Source organism: Xenia sp. Carnegie-2017, unplaced genomic scaffold (assembly GCF_021976095.1).
Source record: "Xenia sp. Carnegie-2017 unplaced genomic scaffold, XeniaSp_v1 HiC_scaffold_2, whole genome shotgun sequence".
NCBI lineage: Eukaryota > Metazoa > Cnidaria > Anthozoa > Malacalcyonacea > Xeniidae > Xenia > Xenia sp. Carnegie-2017.
This window is the reverse complement of record NW_025813482.1, coordinates 2,263,380-2,279,994: the sequence shown is the minus strand read 5'-3', so window position 1 is coordinate 2,279,994 and position 16,615 is coordinate 2,263,380. Positions and strand designations below refer to the sequence as shown.

General features: G+C 32.6%; 1 protein-coding gene and 2 long non-coding RNA genes across 5 annotated transcripts; 2 read left to right on the top strand and 1 right to left on the bottom strand.

Moving 5' to 3' along the window:
- The first annotated feature begins 2,377 nt into the window (after positions 1-2,377).
- On the top strand, positions 2,378-3,350 carry LOC124439996. Its single transcript, XR_006946524.1, has 2 exons — positions 2,378-2,422; positions 2,780-3,350. It is a non-coding gene; the product is annotated as an uncharacterized LOC124439996 (long non-coding RNA).
- A 7,850-nt stretch (positions 3,351-11,200) lies between these two features.
- On the top strand, positions 11,201-11,688 carry LOC124440400. Its single transcript, XR_006946667.1, has 2 exons — positions 11,201-11,251; positions 11,400-11,688. It is a non-coding gene; the product is annotated as an uncharacterized LOC124440400 (long non-coding RNA).
- A 640-nt stretch (positions 11,689-12,328) lies between these two features.
- LOC124440690 (DNA ligase 1-like) lies at positions 12,329-16,348 on the bottom strand. 3 transcript variants are annotated; one of them, XM_046991107.1, is made up of 6 exons: positions 16,265-16,348; positions 15,065-15,148; positions 14,401-14,526; positions 14,160-14,228; positions 13,339-13,476; positions 12,329-13,271 (listed from the first exon to the last, which is right to left on the bottom strand). In XM_046991107.1, exons 1-6 carry the CDS (start codon positions 16,326-16,328, stop codon positions 12,736-12,738), a joined length of 1,017 nt encoding a protein of 338 aa, XP_046847063.1. In that variant the 5' UTR covers positions 16,329-16,348; the 3' UTR covers positions 12,329-12,735. The 3 variants fall into 3 exon arrangements, with proteins under 3 accessions (XP_046847063.1, XP_046847064.1, XP_046847065.1); XM_046991108.1 differs by having other exon boundaries at positions 12,329-13,229; XM_046991109.1 differs by lacking the exon at positions 15,065-15,148.
- Positions 16,349-16,615: the final 267 nt, after the last annotated feature.

Sequence of the window (16,615 nt, the reverse complement as noted above, 5' to 3'; positions counted from 1 at the left end):
CATGGCAATTATTGTATTTTGTCTCTTTCATACTTCACCAAACGTCATGCAAAGATTTGAAAATAAAAGATGTTTACTGTGTTTGCACTAGCGAGGAGACCTCGGTTTGCATAAGAAGAGAACTGAGAGAACTTGAGAGCTGATCAGGGCAAACCTGAGACCAAGGTCGAGTACCTGATCTAGAGTTCCCACAAAACGTTTCCAAGGCTTGTGTAATCTAGGTAAACACGAAAAATACTTTTATTTCTTTTATAACATAACAAGAATGCAAAAACAGACAAATCAAAAACAAACTTTTTAATCACTCCTGTGAAATTTATTCATGATTAATTTGCAAATTCTCTTTGATCGATTGATTGATTGATTAATTTGATTGGTTGAGCTCAAATCACTCTGTACATTCTAATGCAACACAGCTATAGACCAATCCCCACACGCGTTTTATTGATTTTATTTTATAAATGTAGATAATGGACAGTGAAAAATAAAACTGTTTCAATGCAATTGCATTATGGCTATTCACATAATTATATTTAATGACGTCAAAACATCTATGAGCAATATTTTTTCAGTTTGAAACGGTTAACATTATCTAAATTTATAAAAAAAATTGTTTACTTACCATCAATGCATATAGCCATCGTCGTTGTGATGGAAACTTCTATAAATGCACTTTGTCTAAATCAACCGATGGAATTCATAAAATTAAAGCCAGGCATTGTATAAATCTGAACGACTAGTAATCAAGCCAATTCTTTCTAAAGTATTTTAGAACTGTTTGCCTAATTTTAGAAATTGGTTGTATGTTAATTGCTTTTAATTTCTACCACTTGCTCCTCTTTCTCTCTCATCTGTCCATACACTTTCAACCTCATCTTTACTTTTTAAAGAGTTGATCAGGGAGAAAAAAAGAAAAATCGCATGACTAATATGAAGATTTACCGAGAGGGTATATTAAAAAATACAACTTTCTTTTGACCAATTTAAAGCTAAAATGAAAAAACAGTGCAGAAGATTTGAGAATTAGAAAAAGAGAGAGGCAGAAGAAGGATGAAGTTTAGAACCATTTGAATAAAATCATGTGTCTTTTTACAGGAAGAAATTTGAATCTTCTTTCTTCCCATTTCAAGGATTTGCGTTAGCTATTATTTATTTTAAAATTTATGATTCCTGTCCGCGTTGACAAAACTTTTTAAGTTGGAAATGCATTCGACTTAAAATTTTTCACGCTGATTAAATGTCACATCCATTGTCCTTTTTTCATGAAAAGTTTTCCGCTCAACATCTTTCATGATTTACTTTTAACAGGTATTAATCATTCTAATACTAATAACTATACGACTTTCTCACCCAGGTGTGATGATATGATTGGTTGAATTAGCAGCAGATGTGTGTTAAATTATAGTTCTTGTTTCTCAATAATAGCTACGCTCTACTTGAACAGGGCAAATGAGCAAAACCGCTGAATAGCCTCGTTGATATTACTTTAAAACTGGCTATAATTGCTTTGCTTTAGCGCAAAAATATGTTGTTTATCCCAAACAAAAATAGAACAAACAATATACACAGAGTAAGCTCTTTAAAGCAAATAGCACTACAAAGAAATACTGACAAATAGCATATGGTTCGTACAGTAGACCACAGTCTATAAAGCACATGCTGTTGATAAGAATTTATTTATCACGCAAATCTAACAGCAATAAACATCTAATGCCATTATTTGTGCTCTTAAAAGACGTTATACATTTCTCCTATATACATCAAAATGATTTTATTGTACAAAGTTTTTTACTGTCAAACAATATTGCCATTTAATGGCTTATGACAAAGGTTAAGTGCTCTAATTGTTTTAATTGGCAATAATGGAAGTCTTTTGTACCTAATTAAAGAATGTTTAGAATCAACTCAGCCACAGCTGTCTTAAAATAAACTTTTGGGGACTCCTTTTTTCCTATTCCTTATACACTAAACTATAAATGACCTATGAAGAATTCACTTAATAATCGAGCAAACATTTCAACTTCTTAGTTAAATACGTTACTTATATTGAATATGTTTATCATGAAGGATAAAATGCTTTCAAATATATATAATTATGCATACATAAGTTAGTGAATAAGCTGCATTTCCTATATGTATTACTTTCAGTGGACTTTATATTTTCTCATATCGTATTATTTTTATTACCGAAACTAAATTGACGTAGGAAATCTTATTATGGCTAATATATTGACATAGGACCGTCAAACCACATTTCAAACATGTATAATTGTAGCAACTGTTATCAGTGGGCGAAAAATTGCAACTTAAAAGTTTTCGATCTTATCAAAATTTCTGCTTATAAAATGCCAATTTGCTCCGCTTGTAATGGAGATCACTTCAGATCATCGTGCTAAAGAAGAAACAACTGCATAAGTTAAAGGTTAGTTTCTTTCTAAGACAGTAAAGTTTCATCAGATGCTTTTATATAAGGTTTCAACACACTTTTTTCAACAAAGTTTGCTCAACATATCATTACTAGGCAGCCTTCTGTATGCGCTTGAATGTTTGAGTTTTATACTTTGATAGCAAATGCGATTCCAGAAAATGCACTGTTTCTAATATATATTATTGCTATTAAAAAGAGTCTCTTATTTATAAGAAGCTTTCAAGTCTAAGCCTCATATCTTTAACACATAGTTTAAAAAACTGACTAAGAATTGCTAGGATCAAATAAAATGTCATCAACGCAATTGTATTTTTGCTTTTCTTTAGTTAAAAGGTTTATTCAAATTTTTAGCATAAAATGAATTGGTCAATCCATTTATCAATATTGTCTTTGATTATTCTCATAACATTGCACTGTGAGGTTCGTGGCAAAAGTTTAGGAGATTCTGCAATAGAAAACAATAAACGACAAAAAGTGCCAGGTTGGTGGGGGCGAAGAGATACAATCGAAGGAGCCGGTCCTTATTATAAAAGTCACGACAGAAATAATTTGGGCAATTGGTGGGGGCGAAGAAACTCACTGGAAGGAGCCGCTTTTTACTACAAAGACCATGACAGGAAGAAACCAGGCGATTGGTGGGGACGAAGAGATGAAATTGATGATGCAAATTCCGCTAATGAAGTAATGGGAGATGAAAGACGATATGAAAAGGAATTTTATGGCGAATCTACCTGAAAACCTTTTGGTGACGAGTGGGAACGTTGAACTTCGATAAATTCTCTAAAATACTTTATTGAGCATTATAAAATATATACCGTGTAATAGCAAAAAACATTTTGGCGAAAAATACTTTTGCCGTATCTTGCATAATAAAATGCTGTGCATGAGCAAGCAAAAAAAAAATAAATGTGAATTGCCAAAATATGTTGAATGTATTAATTTAGACATACGATGGAGACTTTTCCAACATCCTTGAATGAATTGAACATGTTGTCAGATGAAATCATCACGTAACATGTTGACCAATTGCACATAGAATAATTTGGATTGGTTTTAGAAAGGTTCATAACTTTTCAGTAAACATCCTCATAGATTCAACGACTATGCATATATTCAATTCCATGGAGATAGTTTGACATTTAATATGGAACTGTTGTTCAAAGTAGCTATAGTTAACTGCTGGAACGACTCTCATAACCTTCCAAGTATTTCTGTTTTTGTGTTTTGTATTTTTATATTGTGCACATACATAACTGAAGATCTCTTCAAAATCTCTCATTTAAAATCATACAGATTGAGTCAAGTCCCCCAATGAAATTTTAATTTTAATTTTTGAACAATTCAGAGCTGTGAAAAATAATTAGGATTAGGAAGTCACTGAACCAAATATGTGACAACGTTGGCAGAGCTTTAGGCATTTTATGTTTTCCACCAATTTTAGTAAATTGTGTTTTTATTTGTTGGGGGGGGAGGGGAGGGGCAAAATTGGTAAAATAGTAGTCGTTTTTGCTTTGTACAAAAGCTACAACAACTTTGAATATCACGAATCACAGCTTACGTAAACGCAAAGGGTATATAGATACTGGTTATTATCTTGATCATGAATTATGAGATTGTCATAAATTACTTAAAATGCATCATTAGTCTTTTTTCGTGCAAAATGAATCGTGACTAAAATTTATTTAATTATTTTGTGCACATGCAAAAATCAAGAAACTTAAAAGAGAAAAAATAAAACAATGTGCAAATATTCTTCTGTAAAATCTTAATTGCTATCACGTGATCATATTTTGAAATTAAAAGTTTGAAACGAAGATGTTGAAAGTCAAGCATCGAGGGAAACAAAAACACCAAAAGTTCTCCTGCTAATATAGGAATAGTCTTTCACAGTTTTACTTGAAGCTCTGTAACAATAGTAACGAAGTTTTTTCTTTAACATGACTGCACCATACTTTTTGTTCTCTATGACTTGCACAAAAATAATTTGCTGAAAATTTGATCTTCCTTGTCATCTTATGATACAGTACAAGTTCTTAAACATATGGAGGTTTATCTTTTTCACTCAATAGCGGTATCATTTTTTTAACCTTCACCAGACTCGAGTTTCTCATTTCATATTTTAATGACAAAAATATTTTTATTCACTTTATTCAAATTTTTGATGAATTCTCGATTCTTAAATTATGTTATTCGGGTAACTTCAAAGAACTGTATGAAATAAAAATCACAAAATCGTCTCATCAATTTCCGAATCGGTAAACCTTTATGCATAATTGATGACAATATTACAAACAAATGCTACAGGGAAGAATTGTTTTGGTACTTGAGGATTCTTTTAATAAAAACAACAGCCTTTCCTGATTTGTCATTAATTCCTAATAGCCAACGCTTTAGGAGCTGATTGCATGAGCCTGGGTAGCCGGAATTCAGTCAAGCGATGAATGATTTGGACAAATGGAAAACACTTATCATCAGATTGATCTTCTTGAGCATTTTCACAATATTTTGACTATATAAATACGCAAAACTTTTAAAATTAAAACAATCAATTTGGCCTTACAGAATTACTACAGGGTTGACTGTCGCGCTAACAAAATAGTTGTAAGTTTTTCGCATGAAGTTTTGACTATTTTTAATCCATCGAAATCCTTTCACGCCTCGATGAATCTCGGTTAGCCGGGATCATGTAAACAGCCTCTAGTCGTGGCATATCAAGTTTACCGCAAAACAGAAAACCAAATCTTGTTATAACAATACTTAATTTGCAAGCAGTTATTTATTTGGACGTCACAAACAACGTTAACTCTCAATTACAAATATATAAATAGAAGTCATTATAAAAAGCAATTATCACTATTTTGAAAAGCGTCGTGTTTTCTCGAGAAAGCCTATTTTTAACAGCTCTTCATTTATATGCGAAAGTGTTTCTATTTGTTGATATATCCAAGAAAAGATTTACAGAATTACAGCATAAGCATGTGTTGTCTGGAATGTTCAATGACTTAATTTTGTGGGAGAAAAATGCAAATTATTCAATGATGTTTTTTCACACAAATTGCACATGGTAGCTATATAAGCGTTCACTTTATAATTGCTTTTATTATATAAACATATTCGTTCAAACGCGAATGCTTGGTGGACAAATTAACATAAACTCCATAATGAAGATGATTTTGACCTTTGTTTGCGTATTTTTAACTTTGGCGACCATATCCGATAGTTATATAAGCAATGAATGGCGCTCAATTATTGAAGAAATTGAAGATACAAGATTACACAAAAGATTGGATCACAGACCTGGCTTGCTAAAACTAAATGGGAAATCAAATAAATTATCATTCAAAGGGAATAAATACATCGAACCAACAAAAAGGACAACGGCAAGATCTACCACACCATTGGGCATGTGGGGACGATAAGCAGTCCTGAAAGCAGTTCATCAACAAAACAGGAAGGTGCAAATTTACTCGAAAAAAACAAAATTACACATCTCTATAATTTTCTGCATACAGGAAAATTGGCTAACTATGTATATAAATATCATATTTAAAATTTGTTTATGCATGTTGACGTTCTTGCGTTTCTTCAGCTGGAAGTGAGAATTTATAATGATAGGTTTGTTAAAGGGACGTCAGAGGTGTTATGTTAAAAATAAACGTATAACTTATGGTAATCTTTGACTTGAAACCAATCTCTTGTGATTTACCAAACAATGATTCGCGTCCACATCGGCTGGGCCCAGCAATAACACTGATAAAATACTCCTTTCAATCTGACAACCAACATGGCGGAATTGCAAGTCAAGAACTTATTGTTGTACAGAGTTTTGTTCACTTAAATTTTTTTTATTTTATTTATTCCACAAGTAAGCTTAGTTAGACTAGTAAGGATCATTACTTACTTAATTCAAAATTTAACTTTTTTGTGTTTGTTCTTCTTGCCAATTTTAACATTTTAGGCTCAAAAAGAATAAATCAAAATTCAAAAATTAGAACTTTAAAACACAAAACATGAGTTTCGAATATCGACTGTTGACTATCGAATACAGAAGGCTGGGGTCTATATGACATCAATATTCTTGTTGTTCAAGCTACGTCATGATCGCCATGTTGGATGATTTTAACAAAAGATTTCCTTATTTACAATGTGAATTTCATATGGCAAACTTTCCAATCTTCTCTCATTCTTGGTGGAATAGTTTCACGCCACCAATAGGAAGCTGTAATCACGAGCTTACTTTTTATATTTTAATCTTCAAACAATTCCTCAAGGCTATTTTAGTTCTTACTTTTGATATTTTAAAGTCTCATTAGTGCTGTCTGTTTTGTCTTTCGCCTTGTTCTCGGTGGGAGTGTGAAGAAAATTTGTAAAAAGAGAGCAGAGTCTTCATGTAATACGAAATGCGGTAAAATTTAAAAAAGCCTGCCGACCTGCTGTCAAATTAGAAGAACTTATACGTCAATTCAAATTTGCTGCAATTTTAATATGCATGCAGGGTGTCTCTAAAAATCTGCTTATTTTTGAAAGCAGCCGACATTTAAAATATGTATCATTTAGGAAAAATTGATTCCATATAAGCAGGCATAAACGCAATGGGAATTAATATCATGCTTGAAACTTGTAATGAACAGAAGCCGTATATGTATTATAATTTTCAACAACATTTTTATTTAAGGTACGTTTACATACAATGATTAGTCGGGCAGACACTTACACCATATTACGTGATTCTTGCTATATTTGGAACATTTGTCGTGAAAGACAAATCGCTGTTTGTAAATAATGCATCCGATGCATTGAGTTTTATAATAACTGGAGCGGCTAACTGTACTGGGGGCGAGGACGCCAAAAAAATGGTGGCCAACGGACGTATTCTCTTTCTCGAGGGGGGAGAGAGAAATTGGGAGATTTTCGGAAAAGCAGTCAATTTCGGTAAATCTCAGCGGTAATGGAACAAATCCTCCATTTTTTAAACGTCAGCCGCTAATTAAAGCCGCGCTTGAGATAGCCGCTCCATATATTATAGAACTCAGTGGAATAAATCTGTGGTTTGTTACAGATTTTCATCCGATTTTTCGAGTCGGGCGACTTCACAAATATGGAAAGAACACGTAATATGGCATCAGTGCCCGCCCGAAAAATCGTTGTGCGTAAACCATTGAATTGTAACAACAACTGGAACGATAGGTTGGGGGGAGAAATTGAAGCCAGATGATTGCTGCCATGCAGGTCGCTCCAGTCCTTTTGTAAACTAAATGAAATTTTTATATTTATAAAATTTTAAAAGTAAACTTTGCGTTACTTTTTCGAAATACTATTAAATTTAAAGAATATTGGTCAAATTTACAGACTGTCGAAAAAAATTGGCCAAAAGTCATAGTATTGCGAAAAAATTTGAAAGCAAAGTCTAAAATCAGAAAATGTCTGCGCAGTTTTTTGTTGCTTTTTCTGAGTTTTTGAAAGTTCCAGGCAAAGACAAACGTTCAAAATACCAAAATTTTATAGTTCCATGTCAAATACACAAACCTACAAGGTTTGGTAGAAATTGAGCTATTTGCAAAAGTGAAAAATGCGTTTTTATACGTAGAAGAATTTTTCATGCCATGAAACATACACGCATTACAACTATTTATACAGCTCAGCAGTGTTTCCAGATTGTGAACAAAGTTCATAGATTTATGAACTTTTGATTCTTATTTTGAATTTTTGTGAACAAAAAGAATTTTGTGAACATTTCATGAACTTTTACTAAAAATTAAAAACTTTTTATGAACTTATCAGTTATAAAGGACAAGGTTGTTTACAATGAATATACACTGGTTTAGAGATTCGAGACAAACCATAATTCATTCTTCAATGTTGATGTGAAGAGAATTTTTTCTTCTGTGAATGCAATCAAAACTAAAGGAAGAAATAGGTTACATACAAAGTCAGTGTGCGGTATTCTAAAAGTTAAGCAAGGAGTGAAAGAGTCAGGAAGCTGTGTTAAATATTATCCTTCGACCAATGCTTTAAGTCGTATGACACCCGACATTCTTTATGCTCAAGACTCGGACTCAAGCGACGAATCTGAATCGAACTAAATAATTGTTTTTCATTCTTATTTTTTTGTTATTTTGTACAAAAGTGCAATGTGCATCATTATAAATTTACATGTGATTTAGCTTATTTGATTCATTTTGGTGCAAATTATGCAATTTTTGTCGATTTGTGAACATTGGTGGATAATATGTGAACTTTTGAGCATGCTGACATGAACTTATTTAAAATTCATCTGGCAACACTGCAGCTCAGTGTTATTAATTAAGAAAATTTCATGATCCTCGAAAAAAGACTTTTTAAAAAGCTTTTTTTAATGCATAAAAGCACAAATGCGTGTAAAGCATAAAAAGTGTTTCTCGTTCATAAAACGAGCCGGTAAGCCTGGTACGTATTGTTAAAAGAAAACAATAAATAAACAAGGAAAATTATAGGTCATCAAATAAGATATATGACTGGAACATTTTTAAAATGTAAAAGGACGTGAATCATACACTATTAGTTTTATAAAATGCTCTAAATATTGAAATACTTTTATGTATTTTTTGGCATTTAGTCCTTCATTATTTATAGTATTAGTTGGTCCATCAATTGTCCTCGATTCTTGCCGTTTATTTTTCTACTCGAAAATATCTTGCTGCAAGCATACAATAAGTATGGTAGATGCAATTTTAAAGCACAAAATCTGTCAAAAATACAACAATAAATAATTTTTTCACGTTTTTTAACTGGCAGGAAGCCAAATCAAACGTAAGTCGCGAAGAAAACAATCAAAATACGCATTATTTCAGGGGGGAGTTGATTAAAATTTAGCTGCATGTTTGGCTTCAACCAATCACGGGACAAAACTATAGGAGTTATCGTTCCAGTTTATATTACAGTTCACTGGCGTAAACGTACCTTTAAGGACCTTTGGCGATCAATGCTGAATCGTGCAAATTGTAAACGTCGGCTGAAAAGATGCATGCATGAACATATTTTTGCGACACATGTACTTCTGAAATAAAGTTGAAAAGAAGCAAAGAATTAAGCAGTAAGGCAAAGCATTTTGTATATCAATTATTGAATAATTTCGGCTAATGTATAAATGAAATTAGGAATGTGCCATTTTGCTCACGACTCGGCATAAAGCAATACAGACATTTACAGCTAATAACTGTATGCCAGAATTGAATTTAAACGTATGCTCTAGTCTTGAGGTATCAATAAACAAACATGTGCGCATTATGTTTTACTTGATAAGTGAATATTCACAAGGATAATCTAGAACAGTCGAATAGAGCAATAAGATTGATCGAACCATGAATAATAGAATAATGGAACTGTGCCTCTTCTTGAAAATGTGAAAGACTTTTTGATCGAGCTGCGTTTAAACGCTTAAATAGCTTCGAAGGTTTATTTGTACACGAGAATTTGATTCAATGAATAGAATATTTTATATCACTAGAGTATTTTACAAACATCCCAAAAGACACACGTTTAACCACAATATATTGTGGCTCATTATAACTGGAAACATCGCTAAGGACACAGTATAATAAATGTATGGCGAAATCATTCCATTGAATTTTTTGTGCAACGCATAACTTATATTACGCATGTGATTACCATACTGGCAGCCAGTCAATTGCTTTTTTTAACCAATAGGAATGATGAAATGGCTAATAGCAACGGACAGTTGCAGACGAAGTGGACTTACTTTTTCTGTATTGTGGCTTGAGAGGGTCATGTGACAACTCCTGTAAGTTAAAAACGTACAAAAGCAAGTCAAGTCAAACAAAGAAAAACTTCAGTTTATGTAATGAATTGGAACCTAAATTCACAGCATTAACTCTCGTGTGACCATCAAAAATCGCTTAGGATTTGTCGTAAACTGTAAGTTTGAATTACCTTTTTGTTTATCCACCGTTGCTAGTTGGTTTGGAATGCTAACAAAAATTACAAAATGGATGTTGATTTGCTGTAAAGCAACCTTAATTTTATGCAAAAAAATATCTTGAAACCTTCATTTTCTGCTGAATGTCTATATATACCATTGAAAGGCTATTTTTCAATATATTTTTAAAGGCCACTTTTATCTACAAAATTTAATTCATTATCACTCGGAAAAAACTCTACTCTTGTTTTCGAAAAACTTAGAAAATTTAAACTTTAAAAAGAAGTGCTTGTGTTTAGTAAACCTTTTCATTTATTTATTTAGGAGGATATATGCAGTTAAGTTTAGCAGCTGCAATGCAAACGAACGGCAAATATATGAATCAATCTGTTTTAATTCTTATCGAAGAGCATTTAATCCTAAGAATTTTCGTGCCACCTACTCATCTAAGGGGCTGTTTACATGAGCCCGGCAAGCCGGGCTAGCCCTGCTAGCCGGGCTAAAAGCCGGGCTAAGAGATGTAGCCGAGGCGCCCGGCCTCGTAAGAACTTCCTAATAAAATATAATTTAGTTTACATGAGCCCGGTTTGCCGAGATCCCGTTTGAGCTAGCCGGGGAGCCCGGTTAAACGGGGTAATTTTTTCCATGTAAACACGTCAGCCCGGCTGACCGGGCTTAAAGTAGAATTACCATAGTAACTAGATACGTTCATTCTTCGTTCTTTTGTGTAATGGCGTCGGACACATGTGCTCAATCAAGGTCAGTAATTGCAAAAACAAGACCTTTTCGATGGTCACATGAAATGATCGAACTTCTTATCAATAACATCGAAACATACAAAACAATGTACGAGTACGAAGGTAAAGATTTCGATGCAGATCGCACGAAACAATACGAATGGATAAGAGGTAATACTGTACTTCGTAAAGACTGTAAAGCTTTTGTTATTTTATGTACTTCTGGTTGAATTTTTGCGCACAAGTATGCTTAATAAGCTTTTAAATTTGTAGTTTAATACCACTCTGAATGATTCTTTTATATTTTTTATCTTGACAGTGCAAATGTTAGAGATGTATAGTGATATTCGTTAGATAAAAGCTTTGCCCACCAAGATTCTGTCCTTCCATTTTGCCTCCAAGTTGACCTCCGCTTTTTGTTGTTTCTTTTTGCAAAGCACGCTCGTCTTCTTTTTCGAGCGAAACAACTTCTTGTAGCACACAATAATATAGCCATACATTGTACCATTTGATGATGGTTTAATATATTGATGACCAAAAAGCCGTAAATTTGAATGAAAACGATCAAAAAAACAAAAATAACTAATACAATAATCGTTATAAGTGCAGAAACGTTCGCCATGTTAGGTTTTTTAATTTTCGCGCTAAAAACACCAGCGACTTCTCGCGCGATTATTGCCATGTAAAGTCGGGCTTAAAATTAGCCCGGCTAGCAGGGCTAGCCTGGCTTGCCGGGCTCATGTAAACAGCCCCTAAAAAGCAAAATTGCAAAAACAACTTTGAAAAAAAAGTGGATGGTGTTAACAAGATCAAAATTTTTATTTTAAAACACATACCGTGAGTGCATATCAGCTCTCACAACGAAATAATGTAATGGTTGGAATCACCAAACTTTTTTTCGTTAATATATTATATATCTGAGTCAATATGTTATCTAAAGGTCAAATGCCTTTATCACAACGGACTAATTTCAAATGTCAGTTGCAATGGCGGCAACTGGCGGCACATTAATTCACTGTAAACAAAAGTCCCATCTCTATATGCCCAATGCTCTTCATCAACCCGAATTTAAAGCTCTTCGGTATTAATTATAAAAAGTGCTTTCGATTAGTTTTTAGTTCACGATGCTTAGCATTTGTTGAGAGGACATTTTTTGGAATTCTGTTCAGATATTCATACGGTATACCTCGATCTTCCACTTTTTTCTGGCTTTTACTGTTTGATAATTTATTTATGCTCTACTGGAAATTTTAAATGTAAAACAAGTTTAATTTACGAATCCTGCTATAATATGATAAAAGCTTGCGTGCACTGGAGGAAAATTTTTTAAAAGTGTTATACATAGATCTAATTTTCTAATTTCCATTATACAACGTAATTCTGTTCCAGACTCCTTATAAGACCCATTATATACACGTAAAATCACGATTATTTTCTTCACTATTTACAATTCTTTACAATCAAACAAATCCGTCGTTGGTCGTTGGGAAAGATTTCTCAAATCTTCAAAACTCTCTTTTTTTAAGTATACCTGCTTCCATTTTGATTTCTTATAGTGAAAAGTTATTTGCCAGCACCAACAGAGTTATTTACAACTTTGTAATTTTTAATTTATTGCAATCAGATACACATCTGTTTGCGGAAGATCTTTTCGCCTAAATCAAACCATTATTTTCATCGCTAGTCGGTACATCTTCTTCAACCCAAGTGTCCGCTCGATAATTTGAATTCATTTCATCGTCACCATGTTTTTTAGTATTTTTTTCTTTGCGTTGTTTTTTTTTACTTTCTTTCTCATCAACCTCGTAATTTTTCAAATCAATTGTGTGTTTTGGTTTCGCATTAGTTTGTTTGTTTCCACTCTTATAAACACGCAGTTTGTTTTCAATCTGTTTATTATGAGCATCTACATTTATTTCTCTTATGCTTTCTGGCTTTTCATCATCAATTCTTTGTTTTTCTTTTGTTTCCTCAACTGAGTACTTGAGCTTGTGAGTTTTTACATGCTTATTTGCAAGATCTGAACTTGTGTCTTTTGAGTCCTCCTTTGTTTGTGGTTTTCTGTCATAATGCTCTTCATTTACTGCTTTCAGTTTCTTGCGACTTCGTCGTTTTTTATTACTCGTCTCATAATCATTTGATTTAGGAACTGGATATAGAACAAGTGATGCTAACTCCATGTTGTTCATATCTTTTAAAAAATATTTACGCTTTAAATACAGTACGAGATCAACTCATTCAATAGTTTTCAATCTTACCTGTAGAAGCCTGGTGAAAAAGTTTGGCTGCTTCTTCAATAGAGTTTGTTGTTTGATCCTGCAAGCGATCTTCTCTATGATATGGTGGAATTATCGTATTTCCTATCCGAATCGGTTTTGAAACCTCTTGGAGGATATCTATGAAATTGAAGTTGTGAGCACAGTTTCCGGCACAAAAGCCAAGGATTTATAAATATATTCCCCAGATGTATAACTACCGCAATGACACCATCTCAAATAGGGTGTAAAAATACTCTCAATCAAAATAAGCTAAAAAAAGTTTTGAGAAAACGATGCAATAAAACATTTTAAAACCATGCAAACCTATATTATCATCTCCAAAACTATATATAAACGTAGAAGAAGCACATTTTAATACGTAAGCGTGACTACCATGGGCTCATATTTTCTATAATAGACTAAGCGAACAAAGAACATTTTAAACTTTGGGGGCAGACGGTCTGGATTGTATTGTGGAACAGGAAACATTTTCCCAATGCAGTCTTTTGCAAAAAAAAATTTAAACGCTAAAGAGCAATATCAGGAGCCCCTTTCAATGTTTTGATCAATGACCCCTACATGAGGTCTTAAGGCCATGGTTATGGCCATGCTATTGTCGTACACATCGTGAAATTTGCCACTTTCCAAGATGGCAGCTTGCCTCGCACGTAACCCTGGAACTTTTGCGGAGTCAAGTACCTAACAGACTGGGTTCTAGCTATGTCTTTGTATAAAACACCCCAATATTTATCGGAGAATAAATTTCGACAGCTAATGAAGACTAAGAAAAAACGTATTCATGACTTGACGTTACAGCATACCATCGTAAACTGGATCGTGCATTGGGCCTGGTGTGGCAGCTCCATATTGAATCTGAGGGTATGGGTAACCTATTCAAAAAAACATACCTAAAATAATTAAGTTTGAAGTCGTCATGTAAATAGATATAATTTGAATTACGTATACACTGATTGAAAGAAAATTTTGTAGGTAAAACATTAAAAAGAGTACAAAAATGAATTTACGTTACTCGATCATTCAATTAGTTTGTTTATGCATTACCTGAATACTTATTGTTTGGGGACAATTGCTGATAATATGTTTCAATGAACCCTTGTTCTGGGTCGAACATGTTATTTGTGCTGTATAAATATCTTTTTCGAGAATTTTCTTCTACTTTATGTCGTCCTAAAATCACAGAAACGTTAACGATAAGGAAATTATCAACAGTAAATCAATCGATGACATCATAGTAATTCAATAAATATGTTTCTAAGTGTATATATTTCATGAATTGTGGATGTAATTTTTCATTAAATATTATGTGCATTTAAAATTTTGTAGACTATATTTCAAAAGGATTGTTTTTGCTTTCAGCTGTGTATAGTGAAATTTTATTTGTTGGAGAGAAAATATATGTAACTTAAAGTTTAGTTTCATCAGTATTTTAAAATACTTTCTATAGCATATAATTAAGATTATAAAATTCTTTATGGAAGATACTTTGATGCTTTTGGTGTTTGAAATACTTCAAAATCAATAGAAAAGAAAGTATAGGTCAATAAAACAATGCAAAATATTCAATAACTTTTATCAATCTTACTTTACTCAAAAACATAGTTAGTGAAGAGCTTATCTTACTTTACTCAATCTTACTTTACTCAAAAGCAGTGAAGAATTTCGAAGTAAAACATCTAAAAATGTCATACGAGTTAATTCAACACACCAGCATTAGGATGTTTGGGTGAAAGACGAAACATGTAGTTTCTTCGCTTTCCAGGAATGGAGTTACGCACAAACCAACGATGTTCTACGCAAAATAAATTCTTTAGAGCGTGCAGAATTATTAAGTGTTTTATATTTTGAAAATCAATTATGATAATGATAATATTGCGTTCTTGTTTCATTAAAGCACGAGTGTTTAAAAGTAGACATTGAGTAGTGGAAAGTTAACATGGGGAAGGTTCCCTCGGTGACTTTAAAACCATAATTTGAAATTTTTCCAATTATTAGAAGGAATGAAATGTTGAGCACAAGACAATAGTTTCAATTTCCAACAGCCATGTGACTATAGTGCCTTCTTTAAATATGCATATAGCGAAGTGATTAGAATAAATGTCGGATGAATGTCCTGAAATTTTGTTTTATCCAGAACAGAAAAACAAATTTTTCATGAGATTGAATTGAATCATGGCTAACCTTTACAATGCATTTAGATTAACAATTGACAGATAGTTGCTGTTGTAAATATGTTTATTTTACAGAAAGAATTTTATTTCCAATATTGCAGCACCGTCATTGCAACGCCCGTTAACATTTTAAATATTCGAATGAGAATGTACAAAATATTGCATTATACGTAAAAAATTAGTTCAAATATTTGGACTTAAACGCTTACGCAACAGTGCAACAATTTTTTTATGCCTGATGTATTACAATCTAACTCCATTTTATATACGGTTAAATACATAAACCTCATTCTCTATCTCTATTTCTCTCATTTTCAAATGGAATAAAATCTGACAAACATTCATCACACCTTGCTATTAACATTTAATTAAACAACCAGTTAAAGGAGGTAGTCATGTTTCCTTACCAAAATAATTTTGTTTAGAAGGAGTTTAAAGTATTTTGGGCGTGGTCTTCGAACAAAATTTGAGGCCTGACGACATTTAGACGAAATCGATAATAATACTATATTTTCCAGCAAGAACTTTTGAACATTTTCCCTTACTATTAAGAGTATTTTAAGGGTCAATAGGCTTTAGCTATTTCAGTATTATATTTTATTTCTCAATCATACTCCTTTTATAAGTAGTTTTATCCATAGTATATTCATTGAAAATTGTGCGTCAATGTGCTATTCAAGTTTAAGCAATGAGTTACTAATTGTTATAATGCAGAATAAAAAAATTAGAATCTCTACCTGAAATAACAAGGCTGAATAAGTTCAGTACGAAGAGCAATTTAAACGCAAGATTGACATCCATTATGGTTGAGATAATAATAATGAAATGAACTACAACTCGTGAAACACCTGCTTAAGATCGATGACCGTGACATATTTGATCATAAATAAATTTATCGTTCTTTGAAATAATATGAAATAGACTGATATTATTATTATTTTTAGCAATAAAATTAAAACATTTAAAGACAAACACATAGAAAATACAATATGAAAATACTGGTTTTTTCCAGGAAAACAAACTTTTTAATGGAGGTGCTTTTTTGCGGTGTTATCTACTGTACGGTGCTTTTCTATCCTACGATGTTT

Coding starts and splice junctions, on each gene's coding strand:
- LOC124440690 (XM_046991107.1), bottom strand. CDS start 16,328: ATGGATGTCAATCTTGCGTTTAAATTGCTCTTCGTACTGAACTTATTC. Junction 15,149..16,264: donor ATTCAGCCTTGTTATTTCAG/GTAGAGATTCTA, acceptor TATTTTGCGTAG/AACATCGTTGGTTTGTGCGT. Junction 13,477..14,159: donor GCACGATCCAGTTTACGATG/GTATGCTGTAAC, acceptor TCAATTTCATAG/ATATCCTCCAAGAGGTTTCA.